This window comes from Sarcophilus harrisii, chromosome 2 (genome assembly GCF_902635505.1).
Source record: "Sarcophilus harrisii chromosome 2, mSarHar1.11, whole genome shotgun sequence".
Lineage (NCBI taxonomy): Eukaryota > Metazoa > Chordata > Mammalia > Dasyuromorphia > Dasyuridae > Sarcophilus > Sarcophilus harrisii.
In genome coordinates, this window is record NC_045427.1 from 355,560,161 (window position 1) to 355,578,748 (window position 18,588).

The window sequence follows — 18,588 nt, forward strand, 5'->3', positions numbered from 1 at the left end:
TAGTTGTACCTGATTGTTTTTACCCACTGTTACCTGAATTCCCACACTGATCTCTATTTCAGGTGGTTTAAAACCCTGAAAACAACAAAACTCCAGTACCAAATGGATTTACTTGTGAATTATACTATCTAAATTATAAGTGACTTCAATACTACGTAAACTGTTTGAAAACAAAAAAATAAAGCCAACCAAATTTTTTCTATGACATAAATCAATACCTAAATCAGAAAAAGTCAAAATGGAGGAAAAAAATTAACAAATTTCCCTAATGAGTACGAATGCAAAAGACTTAAACAAAATACTACTAGCAAGATGATCAGAACAATAAACTACAAATATCATATACTGTGAACAAGCTCAATTTATATGAGGAATGCAGGGCTGATTCAGTATTAGGAAAACAATTAGGTATAAATGATCATATTAATGACAAAAACAATACCTATTCCTATTAAAAATAATAAAAATACAGGAATAAATGAAAGTTTCCTTAAAATGCTAAGTAATATCTGTCTAAAACTAAGGGCCATTATGATCTATAATGTGGATAAACTATAAGTTTTTCCAGTAAGATTAGGAATAAACTAAGGATGTCCATTACTACCATTATTATTCAATATTGCACTATAAATATTAGCTATAATAAAAGAAGAATTTGAAGGAAATATTAGTTTTTGCAAATGATATGATGATTTACTAGAGAATTAACCAAAAAATTAAAACAATGAACAACTTCAGCAAAGGTGCGGAATATAAACTAAGCCCACACAAATTACCAACAAAGTCCATCAGGAAGAGAAATGACAATTAAGATAACTATAGATAGCATAAAAATACATGTCCACTTGCTCAGACACACACAGGAATTATATAAACTTAATTACAAAATTCTTCACATTTTTTACATGAATAAAGACTGATCTAAAATAATTGGAGAATTATTGTTTTTAATGACTAAAACAAAGCCAATAATAATAAATATGACAATACTATTTAATTTACTTATTCAATGACCCACCAATCAAATTATCAAAGAATTACTTAGAGCTAGAAAAAATTACTGATTTCCTCTGGAAGAACAAAAGGTCAAAAATATCAAACGAATTAATGGGAAAAAAAAAAAAAAAAAAGAGGATTAGGAGTGGCACCAGATCTCAAACTATACTACAAAGCTGTAATTATCAAGACAATTTGTTAAGTAAGAAATAGAGAGGTAGAGCAATGGAAAAGATAAATTACACAATCTATAGAAGCAAATGAGCATAGTAACCTAGTGTTTGACAAATCCAAAAATCTCAGCTATTGTGTCGAGCCACTATTTAACAAAATGCTAGGAATACTGGAAACTAGCCTGGTACAAACTAGTCACAGAACAATACCTCACAATGTACACTATAAGCTCAAAATAGGCGCATGATTTCAATATAAAGGATGACTGATTGATTTATTCTAAACAGGAAAGAAATTACCTGTTAGGTCTATGGAAAGGAAAAAAAGATCATGATCAAAGAAGAGATAGGAGATAACTTGAATGACTTAGATTATATACATTTAAAAAGTTCTTCTATAAACAAAATCAATGTAGCTAAAATGAGAAGGAAAGCAGGAAATTGTGGGGGGAGGGTGAGAAGGGGAAGAATCTGTGAAGAACATTTCTCTGATAAAGGAGATGTAAATTAAAATAAATGAGATATTACTTCATTTCTATTTGAATGGCTAAGATGACAAAAGGGAAAATGACAAATGGTAGAGACGTGGGGAAAAAGCACACTAATGAACTGTTGGTAAAGTGAATTAGCCCAACCATTCCAGAAAGCAATTTGGAATTTAAATTACAGTAGATCAAAAAGGTTTGGACAAACAAAATCAATGTAGTGAAGATTATAGAAAGAAAGCAGAAAACTGGAGGGAAAATTTTAAAGCAAAATTTTCTGAGATACTTCATTTCTCAAATATATAGAGAACTGAGTCAAATTTATGAAAAATAAGACATTCCCATATTGATAAATGGTCAAAGGATATGAACGATTTTCAGATAAAAAAATTAAAGTCATTTATAGTCAGATGAAAAAAATGCTCTAAATCACTATTGATTAGAGAAATACAAATTAATTAGAGAAATACAAATTAAAACAACTCTTAGGTACCACCTTACAAGTAACAGATTGGTTAAGATGACAGAAAAAGATAATGATAAATGTTGGAGGAGATATGGGAAAACTGGGAAACTAATGCATTACTGGTGGAGTTGTGAAATAATCCAGCTAAAAGTGCTATAAAACTGTGTATGTTCTTTGATTCAACACTGGCACTATTGGGTTTATATTCCAAAGACATTTTTTTTTTAAAAAAGGGAAAAGAACCTCAGTACAAAAAATATTTATAACAGCTCTTTTTGTGATGATAAATAACTGAAATTAAGGGCATGCCCATCAACTGGAGAATGGCCAAACATATAGCCCAAATGGTATGATTATGATGGCTATAACAAATGATAAACAGGATATGCTTTCAGAAAAACCTGAAAAGACTTACTTGAGCTGATGCAAAGTGAAATGAGAATAACCAAGAAAACAAGGTACACAGTAATAGCAATATTATTCAACGATCAACTATGAATGATTTAGTTATATTCAACAATATAATGGTCCAAGAAAATTCCAAAGACCTTACAATGATAAATACTATTCTCTTCCAGAGAAAAAACTGATAGAATTTGAGTGAAGATTAAAGCATACTTTTTTCCTACTTTCTTTATTTTTCTTAATGCTTTTTCTGCCAATGGAGTATGGGAAGAGATGGTCTTCATGTGTGTGTGTTTTCTTTTATAACATGACTAATACATAAATATGTTTTGCATGATAATACATGTATAACTTCTAAATCTGTTCAAAGGAGGGGGAGGAATTGAAGGGTGGGAGTGAATTTGGAACCCTAAATTTTTTAATGTTAAAAACTGTACATGCAAGTTGGGAAAAAAAAAAAAGATTAAAAAAAAAAAGGTAGCAAATTAGAACTGTCAAATTACATGATGTTTGACCCAGTTTTAAAAAGAAAGGATCATATATGCAAAAATTTTTATAGTAGCTCTTTGTATGTTGGCAAAGATTTGGAAACTTAGTGGATGCCCATCAATTGAGGAAACAAGCCATGGCATGAAAGTGATGGAATACTATTATGTTGAAAGAAATGCTGAAGGTTGGTAATTTGGAAAAACCTGGGAGACCTATATTACCTGATGTAATGTGAAATAAGCAGAACCAGGAAAACAATCTGTTCAAAAAAAGCATTATTATCTTTATGATACTGTTTTTTTGATACAGATAACTCCAAAAGACTGATCAAAGACTCACCACAATTTCAAATGACTCATGAGTACAGTTTGAAGCATATGATTTTTTTCTCTTAAAAAAAATTTTTTTTAACATGGCTAATATCAATTCTCCCCCCGCCCCTCCCAATTACGCTTATTTATAATAGGTTTTGTTTCTTTCCTTCTTGCTAGGTGAGGGAGGGCAGAGGAGGCAAAGAATTTGGAAACAATACTTTGGAATCCAGGTACCCTGAAGAACAGGAAATCAAATTATATTTTAAAAACTTTCTGATAAGAGAAATTAATCCTATTGGGAAATGACACCATCAGGAGAATAGTTTGTAAAAGTATAATCTCAAATTAAAGAATCTTTTGGAAAAATGAGAACTCAACAAAGTTCCAGCTTCAGAAAATTATGAATTCTAAAGCAGTCAGAGAACTCCTAAGATGATACTTCTACAATAGTCACTTGAAATGAGAAACAAACTAGAAATTTCCATTCAGCATGCTGTTTATCAATATTTTCTATAAGGTGGTTTTTTTCAGATAAGAAATATGAAGGATTTTCAGAATGAAATTTTAGTAATAGAAAAAAAATTAGCAGGGAAACAGATTTATTAAAAACACATATGTCAAAAGGATAGACAATTGGAATCAAGTGCATTCATGAGGTTCATGATATTTAGGCACATGCTTACACAGTGCTAAACAAAACTTTTTTGTCATGATAATAATGACAATAAAGAACAAACAGAATTTTTGGCTGCCATACTACCAGTACTCTAACGCTATTCTATTCATCTCATTGTGGCTTAAAAGTATCCCTAATTCCTAAAATACATTACAGGGAAATATAAGCTTTTGCAAATTCTATCAACTGGAAAAACTTTCAGTATTGTCCCATCAACAGCCTGTGTCTGTGGTCTGAGGGAGAGCCTAGGAACTACTACAATATTGGTGCCAACAGGTGATGAAATTTTCAGTCACAGCAACTCAGGAAAGCTGCCTACCAAAGTTTGGAGGGACTGCTATGGGAAATAGTATACATTCTACACAAATGAAATGTCAACTTTTGAAATACTGATGTGAGTTTTTCATGATCAGAGATGCAGGAAAGAGTCAAGGATAAAGAAAAAAATAATAACTGTATTTACAAGAGATTTGAAGTATACAAAATGCATATTTCCTTTGACCAGTCCACTAACCCTATAAACAAGAATAGCTTCTGAAAATTTGACATTTATTTTGGACTATTATTACTTCATATTCTATAGTACAGATTCATTTTTACTTCCATGTTAATTCAACTAGCATTAGATTTGGGGATCAGTGCCTGACAGGAAGCTGATTAAAAGAACATAACGATAAAATATTTGTTTTAAGCACAGAAGAGAAAGAATATTAGATTAAGATTTCTGTTATTGTTAAGTTTCCTGGTTCTGGGATTAAGAAGTTTATTGAGCCAGTTTTAAGAATGAAATAAAAACAACAGACAAGTATGATTAATTAATTCCAGCAAAGAAGAACAAGCAACAACTTTGTATATAGTTAAACCTAAGAATTAGATATAATTGGAGAGAACTCATATAATAAAAAGGACCAAGTTATAGTGCACTGATAACAATTAGCTAGGGATGGACATCTACATTATCTGGGTCATTTACTTGGCATCTCACAAATAAACATTTCATTTTAATTAGACTTTTTATGATTTCAATTTTGGTTTTAAAACTGCTTTTCTAAAAAGGAGTGTAAAATGAGTACTTGGTATGGTGGAAAATTTCTGTTCATCTCTTGGTGACTCTCTTCCAAATTGTTCTTTATATTAGTTCCTATTCTCATTCTTCTCAAAAATAAAATGTTTTTCTCAAAAAAAAAAAAAAAAAATTGTGTGTGTTCCTTTACTATTCATATTAACTCAGTTTGCATATCATATAAATTTTAGCTTTAAAAAATATCTGGAAGTTATTTTAATTGTGTATATTTGTCACTGCAAGAAAGGATCAATACTTTTAAGGATAGGAATCTCTTTTTCTCCAAGATATGCCCAAAGAAGTTAGAATAAAAAAGTCCCAAAGAGATGCTTATTCTCATTATTTTAAATCCTCAAAATCCCATAAAAATTAAAAAGAAAAAAAAAAGAGATGCCTTGTTTCACTTTCAAAAATGAAATCATTTCAGTATGTAATTTAAATAAGCATCAAAATATGTGTATGTGGACTGAACATGCTCTCCAGTTATTCTCTAGAACAAATTTAGTTTTGAATTGTGTAGAGAAATAGAAGTGAGCATTGTTTTTGTTTCCTTTTTATTTCTCCTGTTCATCTTTCAAAGTTTTCTGGCTTATTATCCTCACATTACCACAATTCCCACTCACATCTTAATTTTCCAACATGACCTAATAGTCGTGTCCTGCATCAAATTCCTTACTCTTCTGCCTGTGGGCCCTTTGTCACTATATTGCCTAATATAATTGGAAATAAAAATGTTTTTACTGCACCACAACCCAGTTTCCTCTTACTAATTAGTTCATTTAGTTGGATTATCTGCAATCTACGTTTTATAACTGATGACATTAACTATGAAAGGAATTTATAATTTTGGAGTTTTTGTGATTAAGTAAACTGATAGAAGGAAGGAACTACTTTTTTTCTTTAAAAATGCTAATCACAACAAGGAAAGAAAAATAAACACAAACACACAATGATTTTAGAGGGAAAACCATGAGACATTTATACTTCCTTGCTAATAGTTTAAGCTTCATACCTGTTTTCTTTGCCATTCTGAATTACTGAATGTCTATCTGCAGTAGTCCTTTCACTACAAACATAAGTATTTCGTCGTGTCATCCCACCAGATGTTGAATTATTCTGAAAGTTAAGAAAAGCATTTGTTTTCTTACTAAGAAAAGCTCAATTTATTAATGCAGAGTTTATAAAAATAATTATTTCTAAAGAAAGGATTGTCTTTCACTACAATATGGTATTCTCAAAAGAATATTCCAAATACTACAGAATTATCTCTCTTAGATTTAATTGTTCAGTAGACAAAAGTACAGCATAAGAATAAATGAAAACTGAGGACTACTCTGAATCTTAAAAAAAAAAAATCATGTAAAATATATTAAATATAAAGCCAAAAAATTCTATTAACACTAATGAGAAATTTAAATTAAATATATTCAAAGATAATGTAAAATCAAATATTTCTAAGTAATTGGGAACCACAGATTAGAGGGGAAATTTGAGATCACACATTACAATTCCCTCATTTTACACATCAGAAAACTGAGGACCAGAGAGGGGTCACATAATACTTTAGAATAGTATTACCATTGTTCCTTTCTTGAACAATATTTACTCATTATTATTACCCTCTTGAAAAGTGCCCTCAATAATTTACATACAGAACCTTCAAATCATCCCAGGTATTACAATAAAATACAACTTGTATTGATTGTCACAATCATCAATGAATACTCATAAATTACTGAAAAAAAAAAAAAGGACAATAAAAAGGTAAATATACGAACAAATGGATACTTCTTAATATAAAAACACTTTTCATCAAATAGTAAATAAGTGAGTTTTGAGTTATTATCATCTTATCTGGTGTGAAGGCATGGAATATAATTTTCTAATGACTGAAAGATGAATAGGAGAAATAAAAAGAAACAAAAACAATACATACTTTTATTTCTCTACAAAGAATTACATATGGAAAATTAACTATCACAGAAGATTTTCAAGAGAAATGGGGAGTGTGAAAGAAGGCAGTTGGTAAGTATAACTACAGCAGTTTCTTTAAGTCACTGCTTCTATGATGTATTTTCTGTATTTATAAAATGAGGGAATTGGATTAGATATTCTCTAAGGAATCCTTCAACTAACTATAATAGTCAATGAAATGTGACAATTGATAAAATTGTAGTATTTAGTATACAAAGCCAGAACTCCAAGGAGATGGAAACAAAAGTTTAAAAAACCAGGAAAAGTTCAAAATATACTTGTATGTACACACATGAGTATGACTTTAGAAAACCAGCTAATTTGCTAGTCTTGTTCCCAATAGGAAAAAAGTCTAAAAACTAAATAATTACCTTATTAGATTTTTTGGAGCCATACTATTACTGGATAGAAACCATCAGTACATGGCTCTATCATTCTGTTATTGTTATTCAAACATTCCTGTTGTATCCAACTTTTTGGGACTCCATTTGGGATTTTCTTGGCCAAGGTACATTGTCATTTTCCTTTCCCCGCTCATTTTAGAGATGAAATAACTGAGGCAAACAGGATTAAATGATTTGTCCAGGTTCACACAGTTCTAAGTATAGTTAATGTCTGAGGCCATATTTGAACTCAAGGAGATAAATGAGTCTTTCTGATTTCAGGCTTAGGCATTCTATTTACTTTGCCACTTAACTGCCTCCAGGGTTCCATAGTAAATATGTTTGACAGCTTTTATAGGTTCTTAATTTTACTGAGTATCATTTCCAAATGATGCATTTGGATTAGATGATCCTTCTAATTTTAAATCTAGAAACTTATATGCTTAGAAAATCAATCCAGAAAGTCAAACTAATTTACAAAAGGTTACACATAAAGTAGTAAAAATAGGATTTGAAACCAGGGCTTATGAGTAAATACATACTTCTTTTCCATTATAGTACTACTATGTTTCTGTGAGAGGTAAAGATTAACTGTTATGTTAGATGAAAAAAAAAAAAACAAAAAACCCACAGAATTCATTCCTGGACAAAAACCTGAATGTTCTAAACAGGTATTTAAACTCTCCTTACTAGAGAAATAAAGCACTGCTACTGAACAAGCATGACTTACACTAGGAATAGTGGCACTTTTCTTCCGTTCAGGAATATCTGCCTTATTTGGATTATTTGCATTACCCAGCATGGGACTAGCTGGTGCTAATCCCTTTCCTCCAACAGCACTACTGCTGGATTTCCTGGGCTGAATTCCTTCTTCTTTGAGGTCATTATCTGTAGTGCTGGTCTGACTCCTTTTGGGATATGCCACAACTGGAGGAATGGATGGTCCAGCTAAAATACAGAATTTTTGTTCAAATTAGAACAGATTTTCCTACTATTGACTTGTTGAAAATAAGAGTAATTAACAAGCAGGGCAAGAAAGTGCTATTTCAAAGGAAAAAAAAAGATAATGCAGTAAAATCCTCTATGAAGTTCCCCGATAGACAATTTTTCCATAAATAAAATCTAAATTGGATGGCATTTACTTGTTCATTTTTTTCAATTTTCTTTAAAAGATCTCACAATTAAGAAGTTTTTGGTAGCTGTCCTTTGGAAAACATCTTGGGAGGATGTTACTGTAGTCATAACAAATCAACTATCCTAATAATGCACGCAAAATCATGCAGAAGCAATGGGTTCACCTTGGAAATTTGCCTGAATTACATCCTTTTTTGTACAAGAGAGGCCTTCACCTTTTGGAACAGAATAGTATTACACAATTACAAAACATTTCCTTCAAGTTGTCTCTCAGATTTTACCTTGAATTTAACAATGTAATGCAATGAAATTGTGCTTCATTAAGGCAGGAAAAGGCATCAAAAGAGCCAGTGCCTACTTAAGCAGTAGAAGAGAATTCAAAATTCAAATAATTTGGAAAATTAACCACTCCAATTTTATGGAGGTGAAAAATGAAAACATTATGACCATGCTTTAAAAGGCAGCATGATAGTATTCTTGGATAAATTGGGTTCACACCCTGGGTCTATTTCTTATTAGTTGTGAAACTCTGGCCAGTTAATTATTCTAATTCTGAGGTTCAGATTTCTCACCTATAAAAATAGAAGATAGAGATAATAATGTCTTTTTTACACGTCTGTTTTAAGAAAAGTACTTTTTAATAACTCTTAAAGCACTACACAAATCTATAATATTCCAAATCAAGAATACCCGAGTTGAACTAAATGAATAAAAAGTTTTGTTGGGAAAACATAATAAAACTTGTTAGATCTGAAACAGAACCATCCTCTACCCCTCCAGTAAAATACCGACTGATAAAACTTAAAAAAGCAGTTACTGCTGACACTGTTCTTAGCTATATGTCTTTTTTCATATCTGAAGATTCCTAACATAACTTTTTTTTTTCTTTTTTTGCTGAGGCAATTGAGGTTAAGTGACTTGCCCACCAGGGTGACACAGCCAGGAAGTGTTAAGGGACTGAGGTCAGATTTGAACTCCTGAAGTCTTCCTAACTTCAGGGCTAGCCTACTATACACTACACCAACTGGCTGTCCCTAATATAACTTTATCTAACTTTCAGGTAATTATTAATCTTTTTCTAAACTATGACATTTTTCATTTGGCAAAAAGTTAGCCAAATTTGACCTCACTTAAGATTATGAATAGCAAAAATAAAACCACTCAAATTAATGCAAAAATTAGAAGCTAAGAGTAAACTGTAAAGTTTAGGTTGCAATCAATCAGTAAAAGTTTATACATATCAACTTTTATAACAGTATCTTTGATAATTTTAGCCACTGAATTACATTTATCAGAAATATTTAATTAGAGTTCAATATAAACTAGTATTTTAAGAAAGAGATTTTAAGAAAATTAAATATTTGCTTTTAGAAACTAGTATATGTAAGCTAACAGATAATTTAGTTTGGGGTCAAGAGAAAAGAAAAATAAAATGCCTGCTCTGAACATTTGCCTGTGAGTACTCACTCAGGTATTAGGCTAGATGCATATTTTACAATATAACTTTGTGCTAGAGAAACTGCAAAAGGTATTTACCCTAAAAGCTTATACTTAGATTTTGGGGTATTTTTGTTTTTAAACTCACTTGGCTAAACACCTCTGGACCGGACTCCATCAAATCCCCAGGAACCTTATCAACTTGTGAGATTGCATCAGCCTGGTACTTCATGAGTACCATTACTACCCCCTGCTTTTTTGATTGGAAGACTTTTTTTTTCCTTTTCAGTTCTTTTTGTGTGTTGTCTTTTCTCTTTTTGACTCTTATAAGAAAGGACTTTCTTTTTCATGTCTATATCCTTAGTTATTTAGCACAGTACCTAGCACATAGCTGGGGCTTAACAGATGTTTACTGATTGACTGCTTTCTTTCTAGCCTGTAAGCCAGAAATACCTGCACTCCTAAAGGCCTACTCTCCTTTCTCAGCTTGTGAAACTTCTTGTGCTCTGGGAAGCAATTGTACAGAAGAGCTGATTAAATTTTGTCAACTTTCTATTAAGTTTGTTTCAAAATGTTATTTTTAAAATATATATATATGATATTCCCTTTTAGAGTAAAAGCTCTGTGAAGGTAGGATTATTGTTATAAAATTATATAATAAAAAATACAGATTTAAAAATTATCAAGATGACAAGAAAGAATGATATATGTGGGAAGAACACTGGACTATCACAAGGCCATGGTTCAGGTTCAGATTTTGCCATCAAATTCACTGTTGACCTTGGGAAGATCACTTCACTATTTTGCTAATTTTTTTTCTTCTGAAAAGCAAAGAAGTTATTTCAGAAGATCTTCTAAGCTCTAATTCAATTTAACAAACATTTATTCAATGCCTTCTTAGATGCAAGAAACTGCCAGATGCTAGAAATATAAATGTCAATATAACACATACCATACTCTTAAGATGTTTACAATTTGATGGGAGGAAAAATATGAATACATATTAAAAATGCTATAAAAATTTGGGGGAGAGATCAATTTCACCTATGACCCTCAGTTAACTTTATAAGAGTCGCTCAACAAGTGACAGATATTGGGAGGTGTAAGGGGAGACCATTTTTGTAACAGAAGAATAGCTAAACCAAAAAGAGGAGATTCAAAACAAGAATGGAACAAAGAATTGCCCTTTTTGGCTAAAATATATATAAAATATATGAAAGAGGAGTGGTAGAAGATAAAGTTGAAAACTTAAGTTTGAGCAAGAAAGTGGTTGAGTCTTGAATGTGGCTCAGAAGTTTTATTTTAGTTGGTAAATAATTTGAAATCAATGATATTCCATGATGAAGGGTAGGGAGAAGTAAGGTAAGGGAAAAGATTCAAAATTCAGACTCTCTAGTTCTGGCAAAGATTTAACCACAAGGGCCAAGAACCAGGAGAAAATGTCCAAATTTTTATAAAAAATGTTCATGTCCTTATAAGATGATGAGTAATATTTATATTGCATTTAGACAAGGAAATTGTACACACATTATAGTTCGACTTTTTTTTTTTTTTTTGGAAAGTGGGGAAGGGAGATATCTTAATTAATCCTGAAATACCCATACAATCATTTTTTCAGCATCATTAAAATTATAAATATATAGTATAATCAACTGCTTCTTTGCTTGTAGAGCATTGTTAGACACTATACAAAATTAACTTGAATATATTTGGTCCCTTCTTCTCAGGAGCTAAAACTGAAAACACTGAAAAAGGCACATAAAAAGACAGTAATCTATATACAAGAGCAAAATATTAAACAAAAAATGCTTTTATCAAATATAGTCTTCTGAACTCCAATCCTGAATAACCAAGTATTGATAAGACATTTCAACTGAATATTGTAAAAGCACATCAAACTCATCGAGTCAAAACAGAAATCACCTTTGTCCCCAAATCCACTTTTATAATGAACTTCCTCTTTTTAAAAAAAATCCTTTTACAACCTGTGAAGTATGAACAAATCTTCATTTTCCCTCATCACATATATCCAAACAATTGCAGTGTCTCTGCCATCTATCCTCTTCTTTCCACTGACAGTATTTTAATTTAGGACTTCATCACCTCTCATCTGTATATGTGCATATAAGTCTATGTACATATATAAGCCTGAGTGATGATATACATTTATACTTATATATAATAAGTATAAATATACAATATTTAATATATATAATATATAAATATATTATACATAACATATAATATATAATAAGTATAAATGTGCTTATAAACATAATTATGAGATCATATAACACATAATACGATAGCTATTTTATTAAAACTTTAATGCACATAGCTTCCACCCCTAAAGGTGGTTTTCTTTCCAAATCATTCTCTACACAGTTGTCAAAGTAACATTCCTAAAACATACCATGTTACTTCTCTGCTCATGAACACCAACTCTCCATTACCTCTAGGACCAAATACAGCTCCACTGATATTTAAGACTTTCACAACTTGGTTCCAACCTACCTTTCTAGGCTTATTAAATATTAATTCTATTTACAAATATTCCAGTCTAGCCAAAGTGATCTTGCTATTCTTCATATAAAACATTCTATCTTCTCTCTAAGTTCCTCTGAAAAGGCATTCCTTATATTTAGGATCCTTAATTTCCTTCAATGCAACTTCCTTTTTGAGGTCAATTCCTGATCATCTTGCTTTTCACAAAACTATTCTCTTTTCATTTTCCTTATGCCTATATATGTATTATGTAGATACTATTTTCCTCAATGGAATGTAAGCTCCTTGAGGTCAGGAGAATATCTCATTTAGGTTTTTATTTCACCAGTTCCTAGTACAGTGCCTTGTATACAGTACTTACTTTAAAAATGAAAGGAGATGGCTTTTGCAAGAGTTATTCATTAAACATTAACCAGGGAGGAACAGCCATACATTTGACCTTTTAAATATTATAGGGAGATATCCCATATGATTAAGTCTACTTATGCAGAAGTCATCTAGACACATAAATAGCTGAGGAATTCAGAAATCTAAACCCTGCAATTTGGATTATAAGCATTTTATAGAACTTCTATTCACATATGTCAAACATCTTTAATTTCATCAGTGCAGTTATTTTGTCTACTGATTTCAGTTCCCTCCAAAAATTAGAAGATAAGTGTTCCTGATTGGTATGGCCAAAAAAAAGATGAGGATGGATAGCCAACCTTATAATGACATGCCTTACAACTTGCATAGACTGATCCTCAGATAGCAGGTCCATCTGCTGCTGTAACCAAATTTAAGACACTTCAGGTAATGAAACCTTTCTGAGCTTCAGTTGTTGGGACAGCTTTTGAGAATCTAGAATTCATTTCTATAACCCACATCAGGACCTTATATAGGAACTCACATCTAAAAAGAAAAAGGCACCTGGCTAGGTAATGAGGTAAAATTTTTGTAGCATTTTACATGGCCACTGGTCATGATTAGTCTTCCTGTTTTAAAAGGAAAAGCAAAGAATATTCTTTATCCTATAACAGATTGCTTACTGTTTTGAAGAGGGAGAAGGGAAAGAGAAAAATTTGGAAGACAAGGTGTTTGTAGAGATAAATGTTGACAACTATTTGCATGTATTTAGAAAAATAAAATACCATTAAAAAAAAAAAAAAAAAAGAATATTCCTCACTATTATCACTCACCATGATCACTATATCGTCTTTGCTTCTGGCTTGAAGAAATGCTTCTTTGGACTTTGTGGTGAGGAGATTGTCCCGTGCTATTATTAAGATCACTGCTTGGCCTAACCTTAGCAAGAGAAAGATTGCTGCTGGAACTTGAATCACTAGCATCCAGCTAGGAAAAAATTGAAAAAGAACAATATACATACAAATACAAATGATTTATTAAAATATAAACTTGAACCTCACATAATACAGCTCTTTTAGTGAGATGTTTAAATCATAGCTGAAAATTCAAGTTATAGACAAAATATTTATGTTGTTCATTCAAAGGTAAAAAAAGAAGGGTATAATATACTTTTCGAAAATATGCTGCCAAAAGCAGAAAACAAATACTTTGTTAAATATGCATTATTCCCATAATCAGCTGAATAAATGAAATTGTTTTAAAATATTAGTTGTAGATATTTCACGAAAGCAAAGATTAAGACAATGTCCAATGTTAAGAGCTTTTGCCTTGAAAAAGACAACTAATTAAAAAGGGAATAATAGGCATGGGATTTGAAATGACTACTATTTGCATGTAAAAAATTTACCAAACTAAAATAAAAATCACAATACATATCTTCAGCTTTCCTTTCTTACCTCTGATGATTTTCTGCCCAACAACAAATATGTGGCTGTGATTTCATCATATTTCATTTTACTAAGAGATTCTTGAATTTCTTCTTGTGAATATCCCATTCCCACCATAATATCTAAAAGAAGGGTACAAGATAATTTATATAATAAAATATTTTGTTTCAGGATAAAAATGTTCCCTTTAAAAAGACTGTAAGTTTTCTTAAAATGAATGCATATTTAACCAGTTATTCTAGTTAGCTGTTGCTAATGCAGTTTACATTATGTTCCTGAATATCAGTAACATACAACATATCTATAAACATATAATATAAAGAATGCACCCCCCCACTCACACCCACACCAAAAATCATACCTTCAGATAATCATTCTGGGACTGCAGTCCATCCCCATATTCACACAAAGACAAAGACACAGACAGAGACACCAACCCAAAACAAAATTACCTATTCTTTTCTGGTCTGAGATGTCTAGCTCTGGTTCTACAAATGGTTTAAGTTCATCTTCTTCATGCCCTGCATTGATCCACCTGTCCTTCATAATTTGCTACAAAAAAGTGAACTACTGATTAGCATTCAAAAAGAGAAGAGTAAAAAACAAAAACAAAATCACAGTAATACTTTAATTACTTCATTATTCATAAGGTCTCTGGAATTCTAAAGTTCTATTTCCATTACATAAAACTCAAGAGGAAAACGCTTTATATTTTCTTAATCTGCCATTCTTTCAAAAGTATTTTGTGAAGGAAGTTCCAAAACCATCTGGCTTGACCAAGGATCTTATATACAACATATGCTCTAGACTCTGCTTTTAAGCTTCCGGGCAGGTAAAAAATACAACTTCCTAAAATGGCCCATCCTACCTTCAAATGGCTTTAATTTAATGGCTCTCTACTACCTTTGAAGTAAAGTAGAATGACAGTCTTTAGAAGAAGAAAGCTATCATACCTCCTTTATGTCTTCTACTCTAAGATAAATACCTTTGGTTTCTTTTGTTGCTTATATATGGATGATCATTGCCATCTTGGCTATGTTCTCGCTTATCAATGCTTTCTCCAAAATATGTGTCCAGAAATGAAGATAATACCAGATGAAGTGTTACCCAGGGCTGAGTAAAGTGTGACCATTTCAATATAAGACATTATGCTTCTCTTAAAGCAGCCTTAAGAATGAGTTAGTTTGGGGTAGGGTGAGTTTAATGTGGTCGTTGTTTTCTTTGCTTTTTTGTTGTTGTTCCCATATAATAAGGCTGACTCCCCCTGAGGTTGTAGTACACTAAACCCCCAGAGTTTTCAAATGTGTTACTGATTAACCATGAATACTACCTTTATCTTGTATTGCTGATTATTTTGTAAAGTTGATATTTTCTTTAATCCAAATTTAAGACTAAATTTATCTCTATTAATTTAGTTTATTATATTTTATTTGATGTTCAAGCCTAGTGAGATTTTTTCCCCCTTATTTTATCTGGTTGGCTATTTCACCTGGCTATCAATTTTAATGAGCATGGTATCTACGTCTTTATCCAAGTTATTGATAAAAATATTAGATAGACAAATTCAAGAAAAAAAAAAAAATCCCTGGGATAATCTCTTGAAGATTGCTTTTATATGTAGATACTGAGCCAGTAAAGAATCTTTGGGTCTAACCAGCTTATAATTCACCAAACTGTACTAGTGTCCAGTCTATAGCTATCCAACTTGTCCACAAGAATAGTATGAAAGATTCTATTAATTAAAAAAAACAACAACACAAAAATCTATGTTAATTTAGCAACAGTACTTCCTTGGTGCTATTAGTTTGAGTTATCCCATCAAAAAAAGAAACGAAGTTAGTTTGGCATAACCTGATTTTGCTGCAGTCATGTGGCTTTTTGTGACTTCCACTTCCTTTCTTTAAATGCTTACTACTTATTACCTTAATATTTCTAGAATACTGCAAAAAACTGAAGTTAAGCTCGTTAGCTTATTATCTGCTAACTCAACTCTTCCCTTTTTGGAAAATCAGAACATATTTGCTTTTCTCTGGTCCTTTTAAATACCTCAAGTTGAAAGTCTTCAGAAATAAATTATTTTGGACAAGTTAAGCAAAGCTCTAAAAATACTACAAAGAACATTCATTTCCTATGTTTTTCATTTTGGCAAATTACCTCTAGTGTGCCTCTTTTGGTTGGATTTAGCACCAGGAAACGTTTGAGGAGATTTTCACAATCCGTGGACATGTAGAAAGGAATTCTGTATTTCCCTCTTAATACTCTCTCTCTCAGTTCCTTTAGGGAGATCAGAATGAAAGAAAGGTAAATCAATGACTGGTTAAAAGGATAACACACTATTATAGTAATTCAATTTTGCAACTATTTAGCTTATATAAACTTTTAAAAAAATTATTTTGGTGGTATTTGGCAACATCACTAATTTTGATGAAATTTTTATAGTAAAAATGAAGTTACTTGATATACCTTTAGGTTTTGTCCATCAAAAGGAAGAGAACCACTCACAAGAGTGTAAAGAATAACACCCAGACTCCAAACATCCACTTCAGGTCCATCGTATTTTTTTCCTTGGAAGAGTTCCGGAGCTGCATATGGAGGACTGCCACAAAATGTGTCCAGTTTATTTCCAACAGTAAATTCATTACTAAAACCAAAGTCTGCTATTTTAATGTTCATATCTGCATCAAGTAAAAGATTTTCAGCCTAGAAGAAAAACATTGAGGAAAAATGAGTCTTAATAAATAATACAATTACTGATATAAGTAATTTAGAATAAAGTCTTTTAGTGATGACCTATAAGTCAATAACAAAGATTGATTAAATATATACTAGGTATTAGACACTATGATAAGTACTGAGGTTACAAAGAAAAGCTAAAAATCTGTCTCTATTGTCAAGAAGCTCATAATCTATGGGGAAGACAACATGCTAACAACTAAGTACAAACTATGTTGTTTCAGTTGCATCCAACTCTTTGTGATTCCCCCCCCCCCTCCTTTTTTTTTTTTAAAGTAAAGACACTGGAGTATTTTGCCATTCCTGCAGCCAGCTCATTTTACAGATGAAGAAATTAAAGCAAACAGGGTTAAATGATTTATCCAGGGTCACACAGCTAGTAGTATCTGATGACAGATTTGAATTTAGTGTTCTATCCACTGTGCCATTTAATTGCCTTATAAAAAAAAGCTATAAACAAGCTATACAGATAGAATACATTGGTGATAACTTCAGAAAGAAGGCATTCTAAAGATTTAATGAAGAAGCCTTTCTAAAAATAAGGAGTACACTAGAATTTATGCTTTTATGTCACAAAACATCATCGATTTAAACTCATTCATTATCAGTTTAAGCTTCAGACAATTATAAAAATTTTTTATAGAACTCTGACAAACGCTGAATTTTGTTTATACGTTGATAAAACTTTAAAATATTTATTTGCCTTAAGTTCAGAGTAAAGTAAAAATACTTATAAAAAAAAAAAGTTATTGGCTTTTTGCCCATGAAGTCATACCAAATAAATTTCTATTCCATTAGTCTTCAATCTATAGAAAAGACAAAAGTTGAGGAGTATAACATGATTTACTGTCTCTCTCCAACATGTTCTTAGGGAATTAACTGGGTACAGAGAAAGAATTAGCCTCTCAATTCCTGACGGCTTTGCTTATGATGAAAAACAGGTACCTGAACAATATTAATTTCAATAACAGGCAAGTCTTGTCAAAACAAAGTTAGGCAGTTGTTTATTGAGCTAGTATCAAATAATGACTACAAACTATACGATCAGTACATAAAATGCTTAACATAATTTCTTTTTTTTTGGAAACACTTTCCATTGTGCCTTAAAATGACTAAAATGGCACTTATAATTATCAACACATAAATTTCTTATTTAAAAAAAAAGTTTACGTGGCAATTTACTTTTTATTAGCATAACTAGGAAAGATAACCAATATATCAATATATTTCACTCAAAAGTCAAATACTATTTATTTTTACTTACTTTAAGATCCCTGTGAACAATATGCTTTTGGTGGCAGTACTGCACTGCTGATACTATCTGGATGGCAGAAAAAAAAGCTTGGTTAAATTATCACTGAAGATGAGATTAATAATTAACAAGTCAATAATTAAAGTTTAAACATTATTATACCTTTGCAATTGGCATTTTGAAAACTTTACATAATACTAAATATATCATCTGATCTATCAAAAAACCAAAATTTTTATGTTATTCTTTTGAGATATCTAAATCTATGTCTAATTATATTAAATTTAACTTACTAGTCTATAAGTTT

The 18,588-nt window shown here is 31.2% G+C and overlaps 1 protein-coding gene across 8 annotated transcripts in view; it reads right to left on the minus strand.

Annotated features, from left to right (window-relative positions):
- Positions 1-18,588, minus strand: part of MARK3 (microtubule affinity regulating kinase 3) — a 120,265-nt gene that overhangs the window by 11,510 nt on the left and 90,167 nt on the right. For all 8 annotated transcript variants that reach the window (XM_031953196.1, XM_023504135.2, XM_031953195.1 and 5 more), the window contains exons 7-14: positions 18,294-18,350; positions 16,760-16,996; positions 16,451-16,570; positions 14,749-14,848; positions 14,306-14,418; positions 13,682-13,835; positions 8,155-8,372; positions 6,080-6,183 (exon numbers count right to left, since the gene is read on the minus strand). In XM_031953196.1, coding sequence (XP_031809056.1) covers positions 6,080-6,183; positions 8,155-8,372; positions 13,682-13,835; positions 14,306-14,418; positions 14,749-14,848; positions 16,451-16,570; positions 16,760-16,996; positions 18,294-18,350 — 1,103 coding nt within the window. The remainder of the gene's footprint in view (positions 1-6,079; positions 6,184-8,154; positions 8,373-13,681; positions 13,836-14,305; positions 14,419-14,748; positions 14,849-16,450; positions 16,571-16,759; positions 16,997-18,293; positions 18,351-18,588) is intronic.